General features: G+C 37.6%; 1 protein-coding gene across 4 annotated transcripts in view; it reads left to right on the top strand.

The window, feature by feature from the left end:
- PRUNE2 (prune homolog 2 with BCH domain) overlaps positions 1–12,790 on the top strand; it is a 100,798-nt gene extending 88,008 nt beyond the window's left edge. For 2 of the 4 annotated variants that reach the window (XM_054286206.1, XM_054286215.1), the window contains 7 exons: positions 1,056–1,187; positions 1,342–1,428; positions 5,318–5,416; positions 7,263–7,298; positions 7,821–7,859; positions 9,363–9,410; positions 11,648–12,790. In XM_054286206.1, the coding sequence (XP_054142181.1) occupies positions 1,056–1,187; positions 1,342–1,428; positions 5,318–5,416; positions 7,263–7,298; positions 7,821–7,859; positions 9,363–9,410; positions 11,648–11,669 (463 nt within the window). In that variant the 3' untranslated portion in view covers positions 11,670–12,790. The remainder of the gene's footprint in view (positions 1–1,055; positions 1,188–1,341; positions 1,429–5,317; positions 5,417–7,262; positions 7,299–7,820; positions 7,860–9,362; positions 9,411–11,647) is intronic. The other 2 variants (XM_054286222.1, XM_054286228.1) reach the window with 2 other exon arrangements.
- Positions 12,791–13,490: the final 700 nt, after the last annotated feature.

The following is a 13,490-nucleotide window of genomic DNA, read 5'->3' on the forward strand; positions in this document are numbered from 1 at the left end:
TTTACCAAATGCATGGAACTGGTCTAGTTAATTTTGCCTGCTTTATGCCCCGGTAAAATACCACTCTCTGGTGAGAACTAGATTTCTTGCAATTCTTCTAAAGACATTGCATCCTAAGGAATTTAAGGGTCAGATTAGATTGTGAGGCATTCCCATACAGCTCTGAAAGGGGCCATTATGCTTAGGGATAGAGCTGCCTTTTGTAGTGAGTGCACTGAGGCATTCAGGTTTTTAAGGTGTGACTTGTGGTTTTGCATTCTAGTTTTTACATAGGCATGCCTTGAGGCTGGATAGTAGAGAGAACAATTTGAACATTCCTGTGATGATCAGCTCCCACATGGAGTAGGGACATCTAAGTAGATCATCTGCATAGGTAGTCCCCAACAAGAATTTAACTGTCTGCTTATTTGAATGAGTTGTGTGCTCTATAGGTAGAATGCATTTGGTCCCAAGAGCACTGTATGATAACGGGTGCTGGGAGAGTTTTGCTCACTGTGAATGAAGTGATGGAGTGGAGTGCTCTGTTCCATCAGATGTCAGGTTGATGGACAGGTTTTCTTGGGCTTGAGTGTCAAAGTATTTGTATTTTGCAGTCACAGACTCGATAGCAGGACTATAAGGATCACATGAAGTATAAACAAGTATCTTCTGACATCTTTTATTATTGTATTGAGCAAAATTGGTGATTGGAACAGTGAATAGAAGTTTCTCAAGAGTTAATTTCAGAAGTTCCTAGGACTTAACAGGATGCCAGGTTCTCCCTTGCAAAATCTCCTGACTTAATTACTTTTTAAGAAAAAGCAAATTCACCAGTGATACTTGAAAACTCACTACAGAACTCTGTTGTTGTGAGGAAGCCATATATTTTTGAAGGCACAGGTAAGACTGTGGTTTTCTAGTTGTGTGTATCTGTAGGTACCATGGTGATCAGTGCTATATGTTTGGTTTTGTTTAAAGGAAAAGAAAGGCCTATCTTGTCATAAACTGCCTGATTTAGTTTGGGATCAATCAGGTAGTGTACCATATATGCTCACTGACATCTGTACTTCTATCAGATATGTAATCAGTACCTTAGAGCTGATGGTAGCTGAAGACTATATGATTGTCTACTTGAATGGAGCAACACCAAGAAGAAGGATGCCTGGATTGGGTTGGATGAAAAAATGTTATCAGATGATTGATCGACGGTAAGTAGTGTTTTCCTGTCTGATCCACAGCCATTATTTTAAATAGTGTCCATTTCTGTAACGCTCCTGTATGCTAGGGTTTACTGTGTATGATCTTTCTTTATCTTTTGTAGTTTTTCTGTTTTGCTAAGAAATTATTGCTTTTGTTACTTAGATTACGGAAGAATTTGAAGTCATTTATAATTGTTCATCCATCATGGTTTATCAGGACAATTCTGGCTGTAACACGACCTTTTATAAGGTATGTAGCAAATACCTGTGATTTTCTATGTCCTTGAGAATACATAAGCACCCTAAATCATCAAACTGTGGCTGTTAATCATTCGCTGAATAGTGCTCATTTTATAGTTCATGTTGGGATTTTGGAAATCGAATTTCGCTTTCCGAAGGTGAATAAGGGAAAAAAAAGTGATTCATGTGAGTATGAGTATCTAGTTGTGGAAGTCATAGGCATGGTTTTCTAAACCTGTATGTTTATGTGTATGTTTATGTGTATGTTCTGAGAATTCAGTTCCTTAAAATAGCCTTTGTTCAGAATCCAGATAAAAGGCATATAGAAAAGGGGACTGCATGTAATTATAATCACCTTATTAAAAAAAACTGGCTGCAGAACAAGATTAGGCTACGGTTCTGGGTTTTTAAAATATCATGACTGCTCATAGCTCATACAAGAGGAACTGTCTGCACCCTGAGGTGTTTGAATGCATTTGGATTCAAAAAATGTTTAACACTGTCAAAAATAATGGTTTGATTAGTAAAACAATTTTTAAAAAAAAGTCACCAACTTCAAAGATCTCACACTGCAGAGGATAGGCAAGTATGCAGTCAAGGAGAGCAAAGTTGCACGAGTGAAAAAGAGTTGCTTCAGGCAAGAGACGAATCTTCAGCTACAAAAGCCACACAGAGAATGACTTGTGTCATGATAGATCTCGGGGAGTTCTGTTTACAGTCTTCAGGTGAAGACTCTGCAGGTGGAGATCTCTGTGGAGATCACAGTCCCAGGGTGCTCTGTCCTGATAGAGTGACATGGGGTTGGGGAAGCACATGAGTTGTCCCATTGCTGCCAAAGTCCAGCAGGCAGAATGTCGTAACAGAGCTCCTTTCTAGATGTGCTGTCTTAAAGACTAAGATGAAAGTTACTCAGAATACCAGAGTAAAAGTGAAACAATACTTGGAATTATCAACAGTAGTTAGGAGGATTTGCTGAGTTGCATTTGATATCTGAGATATTTCAGTTGCCATCCTATTTGCTCCCATAAATGACAGTTTGGTCTTTTATAAAAGTCATGTCTGTTTCAATTCATTAGTCCTTTATTCAAAGTAGCTATATTAAGCAGCAGTGACGAGAGGTTTTTCATTGTGAAACAGGAGAAAATGTTCACTCTAAATAGTTTGGCAAAGCAGATTAGCAGTGTGGAACAAGAAACACTAGTGACTATCTCAGCCAGGTAGACTGAGTCTTGGTGCAAGAAGAAAGTGAAGGGCAAATAGAAGCTGAAAAGGTGGGCAGGACACATGGCTAGTATGACTTTTGTGGAGGATGACATGAGATATTTGGACCCTTACCAAGGATAGAAGAACATGATGAGTTCCCTTCCCTTTCTTCAGGAGGTAAGGAGATAAAACTTGATTGGATTGAAAGCCAATGACTATAGCTTAGTTTGCTAGCCCTCAGCTGTTCCCTGAACCCATGACAGGCACAGTGGGAATTTTAGAGTGAGAAATTAATTGGCCACAAGGCAAGCAGAGATTTCAGTGAGATAGCTGAAGGAACCAACATAATTTTAACTGTATATCAGCTGAGATGTGGGGCTAAACAGTAGAAATCAAAAACCTGAAAGACAACAAAATGGTAAGTGGCTGAGTGTGGGATACCCTCAGTTCTACCTCAGCTCTATCTTTTTTCTTCCTCAAAAACTGGCAAGATAATTCAGTGGAGTGTGGGACCATCTTGACTGAGAAAGCATTGTTTGAATATATAGAATTAAAGAACTAGAGATAGCAGATATATGTCTTAGGTACTCTTTTAGAATCCCTGTTGATATTTATGCCAAAAATTACTTGAGCTGTGTTAGGTAAGAAATTAGATTTCAAAGGGGTTCATCAAGTGGTGAAACATGCTTGGCATTTGACAGAAACACTTAAATGAGGGAAAGTTACCACTATTGGCAGCGTGCTTTCCCTAAAGTCTGAAAGAAACTGTGTCTGGGATGCCCATACAGTGACTCCCACATGAAGGAATTAGAAATCAGTCGCTGTAGTGGAATTAGTGGACCCAGAAGAATCCTCAGGAAAAAAAACTACCCATTGAAAGATTTTTTAATCCCTTCCCACTGTCTTTAGAAGCTTATGATTGGCTTGCAGTTTTCCAGGTTAGTTCAGATAGCAATGCTGATGCTGCAGATTATGATAACAATTTGTATAAAATGCTAAGAATCTGTATGTTTCCATGCTTTGACTGGACAGTTGTGGGTGATTCTTGCATCCAAAATGTGACCACTCTGTGTGTCTAGTGATGCTAATTGGGTACAGAGACAAATCACAATGAGTGAGCTTAAACAACTGTTCACAGCACTTTCATGTATTCCTGTTCCCAAAGTGAGTTGTCTCACTTTGCATCATTGGGAAGATACCTCTGTTGAGGAGAGGGGCAGTAACCTTCTGCTCAGAGCTATTTCAGGGGCTTCATGTTGTCTGGCTGTACTTGCAGGTCAGCAGTAAATAGAAAGAACGTGCTCTGTTTTTCAAGACCTACACTTACATATATGGTCAATATGAGCTTGCCACTATTACTGCTGTTATAAGATGACCTAAATACAACCAGAGCTAAATGTGAAAAATTGCTTTGTAAGCCAAATGAGAAAGATTTCTCATAATCTCACACTTATCAAATAACTTAGGTTAGACAAGTAAATAGCCTTGTGTTTTAAGTGTGTTTTCTGAACAATTTAGCCTTTTTTCCAAGTGATCATTTTATAAGCGCAATAAATGAAAGGTGAAATAAACACATTATTTTGTGATAGAAAGGCACTGCAGTAAGAATATGGAAAGACACTGCAGTAAGAATAGACACAATCAGATCTATGCTCTTCTGAATAAATGACGAAATTCAGTTTTATTGTGTTTGAGAATTAGTGTAAAATAGAAATGCTGAGTCATCACAATCCCTTGATAACTGTGATTATGATTATATCCATGTCAAGTAATGCTTTCCGTCTCTTTTTACATGTAAGTAGTCTATAAGAGATTTTTGAATCTTTTCCAAATTTTTACACATCTCCTTCCAACTGTAAAACTAATCACATTGTCTAGTATGTAGGAAGTACAATTTATGATGTTGGCTTAGTAATGTGATTCAGGTAGGCTCATAATCAGCTGAACTGCATTAAGATATGATTATTAAAATTATTAGAGAGATTACTCTGTCTGAGTTAAGGTGCAAACAAGGCCATATGCTGAAGCACAGACTTTTATTTAGCAGTAATTATGAGGGAGAGAGAGAAAGAAATAGAGTGGGTGGGAGGAGAGGAGAAAGAGCATGACAAACACAGACAAAGTAGAAAAAATATCATCACTCTGTGATCCTGTTGGCATCTGCTTGGTCCTCTTCTTCTGGTCTTCTTGGTGATGAGGTTTCCAGTCTTGTCAAAGTTATGGTCACTGTCTTCATTGAGTGGGGGAAGCCCATAAAACACAGAGCCCATTGCATTTATATTCACTTAAGTTCAGGTGGGACTGCCCAAGTGCCTTGCCTTCGAAGATGTTAGAGCTGAGTCGTTTATGTTCCACCAGTTATGTCAGGGATGAATACCTTCAGGCTCTGTGTGAAAGTCCTGGTTCTTCCACACAGGGAAGTTTTCACACCTGAGCCATTATGTAAGAGAGGACTGGCGTGATAAAAGGTGTTATCCCACCTCACAGGACTTGCCTCTTATTAGCCTTTTTTCGCTGTGGCAGGTGGATTGTTTGAGTAATTAAACATTAATAGTCCAGTCTCTCAGTCTGTAATTGAAATACGAATATCCAAATGCTTAATTATTTCATGCATTTAATACATTTCTTCATTTGGTTTTAGCATGTCATAAAAGATTGGGGGCCAGTCAATTAATACTTTTTTCCCTGTGTTTCAGCTCTAAGTTCAGCAGTAAGATACAGTACGTCAACACATTGGCAGAGCTTCGTGAGATGATTCCAATGGAATATGTGCATATACCAGACAGTATTGTCAAGTAAGTGATGTACAGTAGCACGTACTTGTTCTAATGGAAACTATTTCCACAAACTGATAATAGCATTAAAGACTGTAAGAAAAACAGAAAGCACTTTCCTGTTGTTTTTAAAAATTATTGTGTGTTGTTCCTCAGACATTTCACTCTCAAAGTCAGTGGCAGGACATTACTGAGTACCAGAAACATTGTGTGTAACAGAAACACAAAACACAAGAACTGTTTACTTCTAGGGGAGTGGGGAAATTGTTTGGCCTTTCCTGAGGAATCATCTATGCTGTATTTTTTCATAACTTTTACCTCTATTTAGGTGGAAGAGTTTTCAAGTTTGTCATGCAGGGCTTTTAGCAGAAATGTTAATTAAAGGATAGCCTATTCAATAGAAGACCAATGAAATTCTATAGGTTTACTGGTCCTTGCCTTGTCAATTCTTGTGGTTAAATTCACAAATGCTGAAAGATAGTTTCTTAGTTCTTGCTGCTTATGTGAAGAGGTTTTCTAAATGCAGTCATTTCCAGAGGAAAATATCTGTTAAAAAATTGTAGGAAGTTGATTGGCATTGCTCACCTCAGCTGACTTTTTTTCAGACCTGAAAGCAACAAAAAGAAGTAATATACTAAGACTAGAAGCATGACTGAAAAAATCATGGTTTTCATTTAGTCATTATTAAAAAGATGTTGTGTTCAGGATTTTATTTTTAATTGTTCTCTTTAGCAAATGAGAGGTTTTGATTGTCCCAGGTTTTGAATTGCCTATTCTAGAAGGTAGTTTGAAGAGTAGATGTGCAAGTATGATTGTATTTCCATTATGACTGGTCAGTTGTCATACATCTCCTCAACCCAGGCAGGAGCTTTCACACCTGTTTCACAGTAGTTGTAAAGCAAATTTCTTTGTCAAGCTGCTGGTGCAATTCCAGGGAGCAGGTGGGAAGCTCAGGTGTGGCAGCAGCAGTTGAGGAAACAGTAAATTACAGTTGCAAGATCAGGGGTCACAGAGACTTTCACTGAGGTTCATTTGCTGCTGTAACTTCTTTAGAGGCGGAGTGACCATAAGAATGTGGAGCAGAGGCTGTTGGTCAACTGACAATGAGTTGTCCCTAATGTTCTAACATCCCTAACAAATTTTCATCTGATTCCTGTAAACATTTTAGTTTCTTATGATTCCCTTTGATAGAAACCTTACCTTTTCGAACCTCAGAGAGTTTCTGTCTGTTTCCTTGCTGTGTTTTACTGTTACACTGTGGCAGTACACACATCTGTGTTGCAGACATTTTTTTCCCTGTAAACTTAAAAGTGTTCAAAAAGTCCATTCACCTCTCAGACCAAAGGTGAAATGATCACAGCCGTAGTACCAAAGAAACTTTAGTACTTAAAGAGTTTTAGGGTAATGCCTGCTTCACGTCATCAGCAGCCAGATGAGAGATCATGATTTTGCTGAAAAAAGACAGACCTGGAAAGATGACAATTGCACCCATTGGTGGCAAGCATTTCAGGATGTTGTAATAAGAAGATTTAGTGGCAGTGTGCGTTCAGGGCACTGTGAGTGGCTATTCTCATACCACAGGGAGAAGAGCAGTGTACAGTTCATAGCTCCCCCTTTGCTGCAAATTTGGAGAGATTCCTATAGAAAAATACAACTCATCTTTTGTCTTCATAATTGCTCCACTGCCAAGAACAAGCATACCACCTATGGGCAAGAAAAACCCCACCTTTAGAAAGTACTTGGTGTTATGCCAGAATTTGGGTTATGTGATTTTCTTGGTAGTTTTCAGTGAAGCATGATACTATATGATTGTTGTATATGAACTTGTACATATTTTCTCTTCCTTCATCCATTCTTATCTTGTAAGGTATGATGAAGATAAGTGTATTAAGAGAAGAATGAGGTAAAACTTGCTTTCTAGCCCATGCTGCTGCTCATAATAGAGTGCATCTGTGTGACAGCCTTTCACCTGCAGGCGACCTCAACAGCTGAATGAGAGAGGACTTGCAAAGACATGGCATCTTACTTTCTCCTTCAAGCTGTTGAGATCAGCCTCCCTTGCAAATAAAACTCACTGAACTGTAAATGGCCTTGACTTGGCCCAGGCTGCAGCTAGTTTAACATTACCTGACAGAGCAACTGAATGCTTTCAGCTCTGTCCACTGGGCATGCCTCAGACCCCTGCTGCTTCTCTGTCTCTGCCTCCAAGTGAGCTAAATAAGGACTTACAAATTTAAGGTGGGTTGTGCACAGGGATAAATAGTATTGTACTGAACTGAAGAGCTTTAGGGTTAGCCCTAAATCATACTGGGTGCCTTACAAAAGCATGTAATGTATTTGTTCTTTGCTCTGCTATTGCTCTGCTTCACTCTTATGCTCTGCTTGCTTCTCTGTTTCTTTATATCAATAACTTTTACTCATGCAGACTGGATGAAGAGCTGAGGGAAGCTTCAGAAACAGCTAAGTAAGATAGCTTTCAGCTGAATCCTGGCATTATAATGTTTCACAGGAGTAGCTTGAATGCAGTAGTACATTGTGTTTGGTACAACAGGCAGCTTGTAGTTTCAATTACTGTGTAAGTTGCCCCATTGGAGAATTGACTTCCCCTCTCACTGCTTTTGTACTGCTGAATCTCAGTAATAAATAATCATATCCTTGCACTATAAAAATTTTTTTTGCTGTTTTTTGGTGATTGTTTCTATAGTCATGGGAATGACTGAATTCACATACTCAATTAAAATTGATCATTAAACATTTTCTACTCTTCTCCTCTTATATCAGATGATTTTTACAGTTTTTAAGAGTTCTTTCTATGATTTTTTTTACAGTTCATTAAATCAGGGTTAGCTATCTCAGTTAAGATAGGTATGCAAATTCGTCTGTCTTTCCAATGTTAGCTGGATAGGCTGTGGAATTAATACTTGATAATAATATTATATTGCCTGTGGTTACTTAATAAAACAGGGGCACATGGTGATCAGATACTTTAAAATAATAACTTCGTGCTTTGACTTGAATATAATGTGGAAGTATGGTGTACAGTACGAAAGAAATCCTTAAGAAGTGCACAGTCCATGACTCCATGAACAGAGCTTTAGAAAGTGTACAATGCACTATCCTCATGTGAGTATTGTACACCAGATTTCTGAGGAGAAGTCTGTGTCTGTTGGTTCTAGTATAACATTCTCCCTTGCAGTTTTTTTAACTAAAGATTTTGAGTTTTAAAATTTCTTTCCAGTCGCCTTCCTTTTGCTTATGCACTTCAGGATTTTCAATTTACAGCTTCTACTTTGCTGTACTTTTTCCAAAAGTTCCTTCTTTTGCAGTACACATTTTTCTTCAGTTCTTCTGAGGTCACTTTCTAAAACAGCTGCAGAGAAATACCTAAAACACTGGCCACTGCTTTTTGATTCCAGGAGTTAACACTGCCTCAGAAGCAATAAATTCACATAAGCCGTTATCTGATACCACCTGACTATTTTGTTAAACTAAAAGGCCTAGCCCCCCTTGAAATACAACTTCTATCCCTTCTGTTCAGACATTTTCAAATGCATTGTATATGCAATGTTGTCATATAAACATATGCATATGGCACTGAGAACTCTTGAAAAAAGTTGCTTTTTTGTTACTCCATTTAAAATAGTAGAGACAGCAGTGTAGCAAGTGAAAGGGGAATGAAATATTCACATGAGGCATCACTGATTATTGTTACTGTTGGATGTATGAGATCACTCTAGCGCATTTCCCCTCCCTAACTTAAAGAAATAGCTTAAAATTTTGTTACTCAAACTAACGTGTGTTGTGGGTACTAAGATCCCTAGATTCCTAAAAACAACATTTGTGTGTTTGTGCTGTCAAAGGTACTCACTACAGTTAGTTATTACATCCCCAAATTTGATGTCATATTTTAAAAGAGAAAGAAATCAACACAGAAAAAATGTTTACTCATCTTTTTCCTTGTATCCAGAACTAGCTGCCTCTCAAATGATCCAGAAATGGCTTCAGTGGAGCAGGAGTAAGAATTTATGCCTAATACTGTCATTACATTTTAACATTGCTTTACAACCATACTGCTGGGAACTGAGGCTGGGTAGACTCCTTAAAGCATTTTTGAGACCTAAATACTTTTATGATAATATTCAGGAGCAACATGGCACAAGCAGAAAAAGTATTGAAGCTTTGCTATATTTATATTTTATACACTTTATGTATGTGTTATACATTGAAGATTTGTTATATTTGTGTTGCATTAGGAATGTACTTGAGGCGTCCTTAATCATTTCCAGGCAGAGAGAGATATAATTGTTAGCCTGAGAATATTCTGATCAAATTATATTAAAAACAGATAGAAAAAGTGGAGGATGATCACAGTGACGATGGTTCCATCCATTATCCTAAATTTTAAACTTGCTATTCTCATTCAAAGATTAAAAGTCTTATCTTTTACTTTGATTTCTGGGCCATACTTTTAACATGTGCCTTCTCTTTGCTTTTCTGCTTCTTAGCTTCTTTCATAATTATTTTCCTGCTTAAATCTCAAGCATCTTTACGTATTTTCCTTTCAAAGATGGACTTGTTCCCTTGGAAATGGGAATGTGTCAGTCCCCTGGTGTGCCATTGCTCTGTCTGATTCCAGAACTGTAGTATGGAAATGGAAAACCCTGCAGTGCTGCTCTTCCTGTTGATCAGTGGGAGTGTTTGTAGGTGCAGTGTGTCGCAGGAGCGCTGGCAATTCCCTGCTGGAACAGCATGTCAGGAGAGCCAGCCCTGCAGCAGGAGGAGTGTGTGTCCTGGCCAGTGTCCCTGCACAGGGCAGAGGGATTGAGGCCTCTGCTCTCCCTGCCCGTCTGATGGGTCTATAGAAATACAGAAATCACTGTTGTCTCACACTGTGCGGGAAATACTCTGCAGTAAACCTGAATCCTCAACAAAAGATTCCACCAATAACATGACTATTAATAAACAGGCAAATAATTAACAGAGTATGTAGCAAAAAGTTGCATAAATAAATTGAAGCTTTGGTTTTCACTTCAAAAAAAAAAAAAAAACCAAAACCAAAAAAACCCAAGCAGTGCTCTAGTAAGCTATCACTCTGTGATAGCTTATACATAGGTTATAACCGTAAGCTAAATTCTTGATTCCTGAACTCATATTTCACTTCATCTCTTTTTTTCTCAGACACTGTTTTATTCTATAATGAGTCAATATGAAAACTGTTTTTCAAAGTAGGAACAAAAGATGACATAAGGACAAAAAATGACATGTTGAAGACTGTGCATGATTTTGACCTTTTGTGGCTTGAACAGCTTTCCTGTTTTTCTCAAACAATAAGCTGGGCAGCAAAAAGAAATATGAGAAGAGAATGTACATTTATGTTAAATAAATATAGTTAAGGCCAAATTAATGTTAATTCATGGCATTTATTTTCTCTGCATAAATATGAATCTGTCTTCAGAAGTGGCAATAGTTTTCCTGTGATCATATCTCTTATTTGTCGTGTCATTTCTTCAGGAAATAGCATCATATGTAAATCCCTTCACTCTGAGAACAGCTGTTTTACACAGACTTTTTTTCTGTATGCTTTCTGCTGAAGCACCTCTGGAGTCTGCCCAGCACTTAGTTTGCTTCTGTTGTCTCTTTCATTTTGTTCCAAAGGCTTTTGTCTATTATCATGCTCCCTTTTGTTCTGTTTTATTCAACTCCTTTCACCTCTCCATGACTTTAAAAGAAATATTGGGAAATAATTCATAGTGGAAGAACCATTGTGTAACAGTTCATAAATCTTGAGGAAATTTTGAATTATGTATTCTTCAAGGAAGCCTGTATCTTGGGGCAACATTTATGAAGACAACTTCTTACTCTAAAGAATACTTCTAAAGTTGTTGATGCCATGTGCTTTGCACTATGTAGCAAAACTGTACGCTTAGGTACGTTTTTAGGAGCACCCATTCCTGCCACACTGTTGTGTCATTCCACCAGGGGATATTCCCACACGTGATACACTTCAAATTGCAACTGCTGAAAAAGTAGTTGTTAATTCCAATAAAACAGTAACATAACTTATTAAAGTGTGTACTTTCATAGATGTACATAAGATGCAAGTTATTTCTCACTACTGCATTTAAGCAAATGAGAGATAAGGCTACTAAACACTTTGTGGGAGCTCAGGATTGGGGAAATAACTAGCTCTGTTTTCAGAGCACTCATTAATTTTTTGTTGTTGTTCTTTGTCATTTTGTCTTTAATAAACAGGATTGACATGACCCTGAAATAAGAAGCATCATTGCCAGGCATTTGAAGAAGAGGGTTCACATGGATTTTCATCACCCAGACAATCACAACCACGCTGTACAATAAGTGATTTGGTCAATTTTGTTTGGTTTATAAGTTTCCCCTGTCATTCAGCAGTTCAAGAAGACCAAAAGAGCCAATCCTATGGCCATGGAAACAGCAGAATTTTGGGTCCTGGTTATTTTTGTTGTTTTCAGAAACAGTTTTCATTAGGAAAGCTATATCATCTAGCATTGGTTTCTCTGTGAGTGCCATTTCTGTTTAAAAGGATACCATTTTACCAACAGTGTGCCTCATGAATAGGTCAATGAGGATGGGGATTTTTTAATTTTTGTCTTCAGCATATTAATGTTTATGCATAGCTGAACACAATAGTTGTTTTTACAATAAATGTTAGCTTGCTTGTGTCACAGAGCAGCAGCAACTTTGCTGTTTAAAAAAGCTTTAGAAGTTATGCAGGACTTCCTTGAGTTTGGCAGGCTGTGTTTGATCAGGCTTTGGGTAGCCTGTTGTAGTGAAGGGTGTCCCTGCTCAAGGCAAAGGGGCTGGAACTAGATGATTCCTAAGGGCCCTTCCAACACAAACTATTCATGCTTTTATGAATTTGTGTTTCTTGAGGTCTGAAAGTCTTTCCATCTTCATTAAATGACTTTTTTGTTTGACCAGAGAAAAGTGTGATATACTAAAAAATAATAATTAGTCTCGTTATACTTCCCAGAGGATGAATGAGTAACTGAAATTAACTTTATTTTAATAATTCCGTTTAGTATATTTATTTTAGGCATAATTTCCTCAAAGCAGCTAATCCTGTAAAATACTTTCATATATTCTAAAATTCTTGGAGCATTAATTTATTGCTGCTTTCTAAGTCTGTATCTTCCAGAACACTTTTTTAAAAGTTATGAGTCTTCAAGTGACATCCTCTCTCCAATTGTAAAGGCTATTAATTCTCTGAATATGAATCAAATATTATTTCCTACTGGGAGCTGAAAGCTGGAAGCCATACTCATTTGTTAGGAAGATTTGTTAAAATTTTGCTCCAAGTGTTTCTATTAGATAAAAATAGGTCTTATAATGGTATTTATTGTCTGTGTCACAGAACACACCAGTAAAAAGAAAAATGGAAAAACCCTAAGCATCTTTTGTTTGCTGGGGTCCTATTTATTTGCAAAAAAGATACTGTAGTAAGTCCTACTCCTTACTGGGAAATAGCTTTAGTTTCTCAGATTATGCTTTTACAGAAGTGTGCAAGTTAATTATCTAGTGATCTCTGTTTGTCAGTTTTAAAAATATGAGAGTCAAGAAAATGACAAATGTTTGCCCTTACTCTAATGAATACACATAGGCATTTTCCAAACCTGCTGACTTGCCTGCCTTTTGGGAAGTCCTAATGGAAGTCTTATTATTACATACTCTCTCAAATACTACCTTTTTTTCACAAGATTCTTGTATGCCCTAGAATTACATCTGTGCATTCTTTACTTTGTAAAGAAATCCTTAGACTTAACAATTCAAGATAAGTTGCACCTTATTAGTATGGTCTAACTCTAGTCCTGCTTTCAGTTCAGAATTATTGATGAAAGAGAAAACAAGCAAAGTAATTCTTGGGGCATAAAGTTTAAGCAGAGTCAGTAGAGCATGAGCCTTCATTTTTCAGCAGGATCTAAACTGAAAGTCCTGTTCTGTCCTTCATTTAAAAGCTTGATTGTTTTTTTGGGGGGGTTGCACATTTCCAACTCTGTCAGTTTCTGTCTTGTATTTGCAAGGTAGTCTGCAAGCAGTGAAGCAAGTGTCTTGTTGTGGT

This window comes from Melozone crissalis, unplaced genomic scaffold, assembly GCF_028551555.1.
Source record: "Melozone crissalis strain CALT ecotype California unplaced genomic scaffold, PUWL_Pcris_2 ptg000005l_1, whole genome shotgun sequence".
In the NCBI taxonomy this organism is placed as follows: Eukaryota; Metazoa; Chordata; class Aves; order Passeriformes; family Passerellidae; genus Melozone; species Melozone crissalis.